The 1,725-nt window shown below is 46.4% G+C and overlaps 1 protein-coding gene across 1 annotated transcript; it reads right to left on the reverse strand.

Annotated features, from left to right (window-relative positions):
- Positions 1-257: 257 nt before the first annotated feature.
- LOC119815752 (developmentally-regulated GTP-binding protein 1-like) lies at positions 258-1,288 on the reverse strand. The gene is given in 4 exon segments (XM_038332036.1): positions 258-701; positions 703-983; positions 986-1,009; positions 1,012-1,288. Coding segments are annotated over 4 exon segments (1,026 nt in total).
- Positions 1,289-1,725: the final 437 nt, after the last annotated feature.

The raw sequence follows: 1,725 nt of genomic DNA on the forward strand, positions 1-1,725 counted from the left end.
CGATGCTGCTGAGGTGCTGGTATACACTGGCAAGCCCAGCACTTGGGAGATGGAGCCTCAGCTACAGGGTTCAAGGCCAGCCTGAAATAAATGGGACCCTACCCCCACCCCCAACAAGGACAAATGATGTTCCACCTTGGAGTCTTCATCTCCTTTCCTGTACCCCAATCCAATGGCTGCCAAATACAGAAGGTTGAGAAGGGTCCTTGGTGCTAAGGAACACTGCTGGGACTGGCCAGCAGAAGGGGAAGGCGGGTTCACTTCTTCACAATCTGAATGACGTCCTCATCTTCCAATGTATGGTCTTTACCCACTTTCTGAGGATTATGCTTCGCAGAGAGACCCCAGACCAAAGCATATTTAAATCCTTTGATAAGATTTTTGTGAATCTTCATGCAGAAATCTTCCACCGTGGTCCTGGAGTATGGCAGCACCACTGGGGAGGTGTAATCTGGTAGCTGGCCTTTGGGCTTGGTGTAAATTCTCACTAGTTTCAGATAGTCCCAGATCTTCTCCAAAAGGTCATCAAAATTCCAGCGGTGATGGGCAGAAATGGGCACACAGTGAGGCACCTTATAGATAATATCCAATTCCTCAATGGAGATCTGATCAATCTTATTCAATACATAGATACAGGGGATATAAACTCTATTTCCTTCGACCACATCAATGAGGTCATCTGCTGTGGCATCACTCCGCAAATGTCACATCAGCAGCGTGAATTTTGTATTCAGCCAGAATGCTCTTCACTGTTGCAGCATCTAGTTCACTCTGAGGGCAAGTGGCTGTGAGATCAATGCCTCCCTTGTCTTTCTTCTTAAAGCCAATGTTGCGGGGCTTGCTGTTCAAGCGAATCCCAAAGCCCCCCAACTCATTTTCAATTATCTTCTCATGTCCCAAGGGTTTTAGGACATCCAGAACAATCAAGATCAAATTCCATGTTCGGGCCACTGCAATGACTTGACGACCTCTGCCTTTCCCAACAGCTGGATCTTGGCACCTTTATATACGCTGCCACTTCAGAATACACTCCTGCTAGGTTGCTTAGCAGAGTTGACTTCCCCACAGATGGGAAACCCACAAACCCAATTCGACCATCACCTGTCTTAGCCACATCAAAACCTTCTCCTGGCCCACCACCACCGCCACCTTTCGGAGTGATGAGCTCTCTTCGAAGCTTGGCAAGGAGAGCCTTAAGCAGCCCAAGGTGATGAGCTGTAGCCTTGTTCTTTTGAGTCCGAGCCATCTCGGCTTCGATCTCCGCGATCTTCGCTAAGGTCCCACTCATGGTGACTCCAGGTTGAGGCGGCGCTGGCCTTCACACCACCTAGACCCCTTCACTCGCCGACCGCCTGTGATACACTTTTTAAGAAATTAAAAATTTAAATTGGGCAGTGGTGGTGCACGCCTTTAATCTCAGTGCTCAGGAGGCAGAGAAAGGCAGATGTCTGTGAGTTAGAAGCCAGCCTGGTCTACAGATTGAGTTCCTGGACAGTCAGAGCTGTTACACAGAGAGGCCCTGTTTTAGAAAAAAAAAAAATTTAAAGTTTTAAAAATTAGACAAACACTATTTCATAACAAAACATCCAATTTAGCCTTGACAATTGGGTTGTGTCAGTGGTTCAAAATTAAACAATATTCCTTAATGTTGTCATCAAAGCAGGGTCTCCATTATATCAACCGCTTGAATATTCAAATTTTATATTAGCATATTTATGCCTCAGG

This window comes from Arvicola amphibius, chromosome 5 (genome assembly GCF_903992535.2).
Source record: "Arvicola amphibius chromosome 5, mArvAmp1.2, whole genome shotgun sequence".
NCBI classification, from domain to species: Eukaryota; Metazoa; Chordata; class Mammalia; order Rodentia; family Cricetidae; genus Arvicola; species Arvicola amphibius.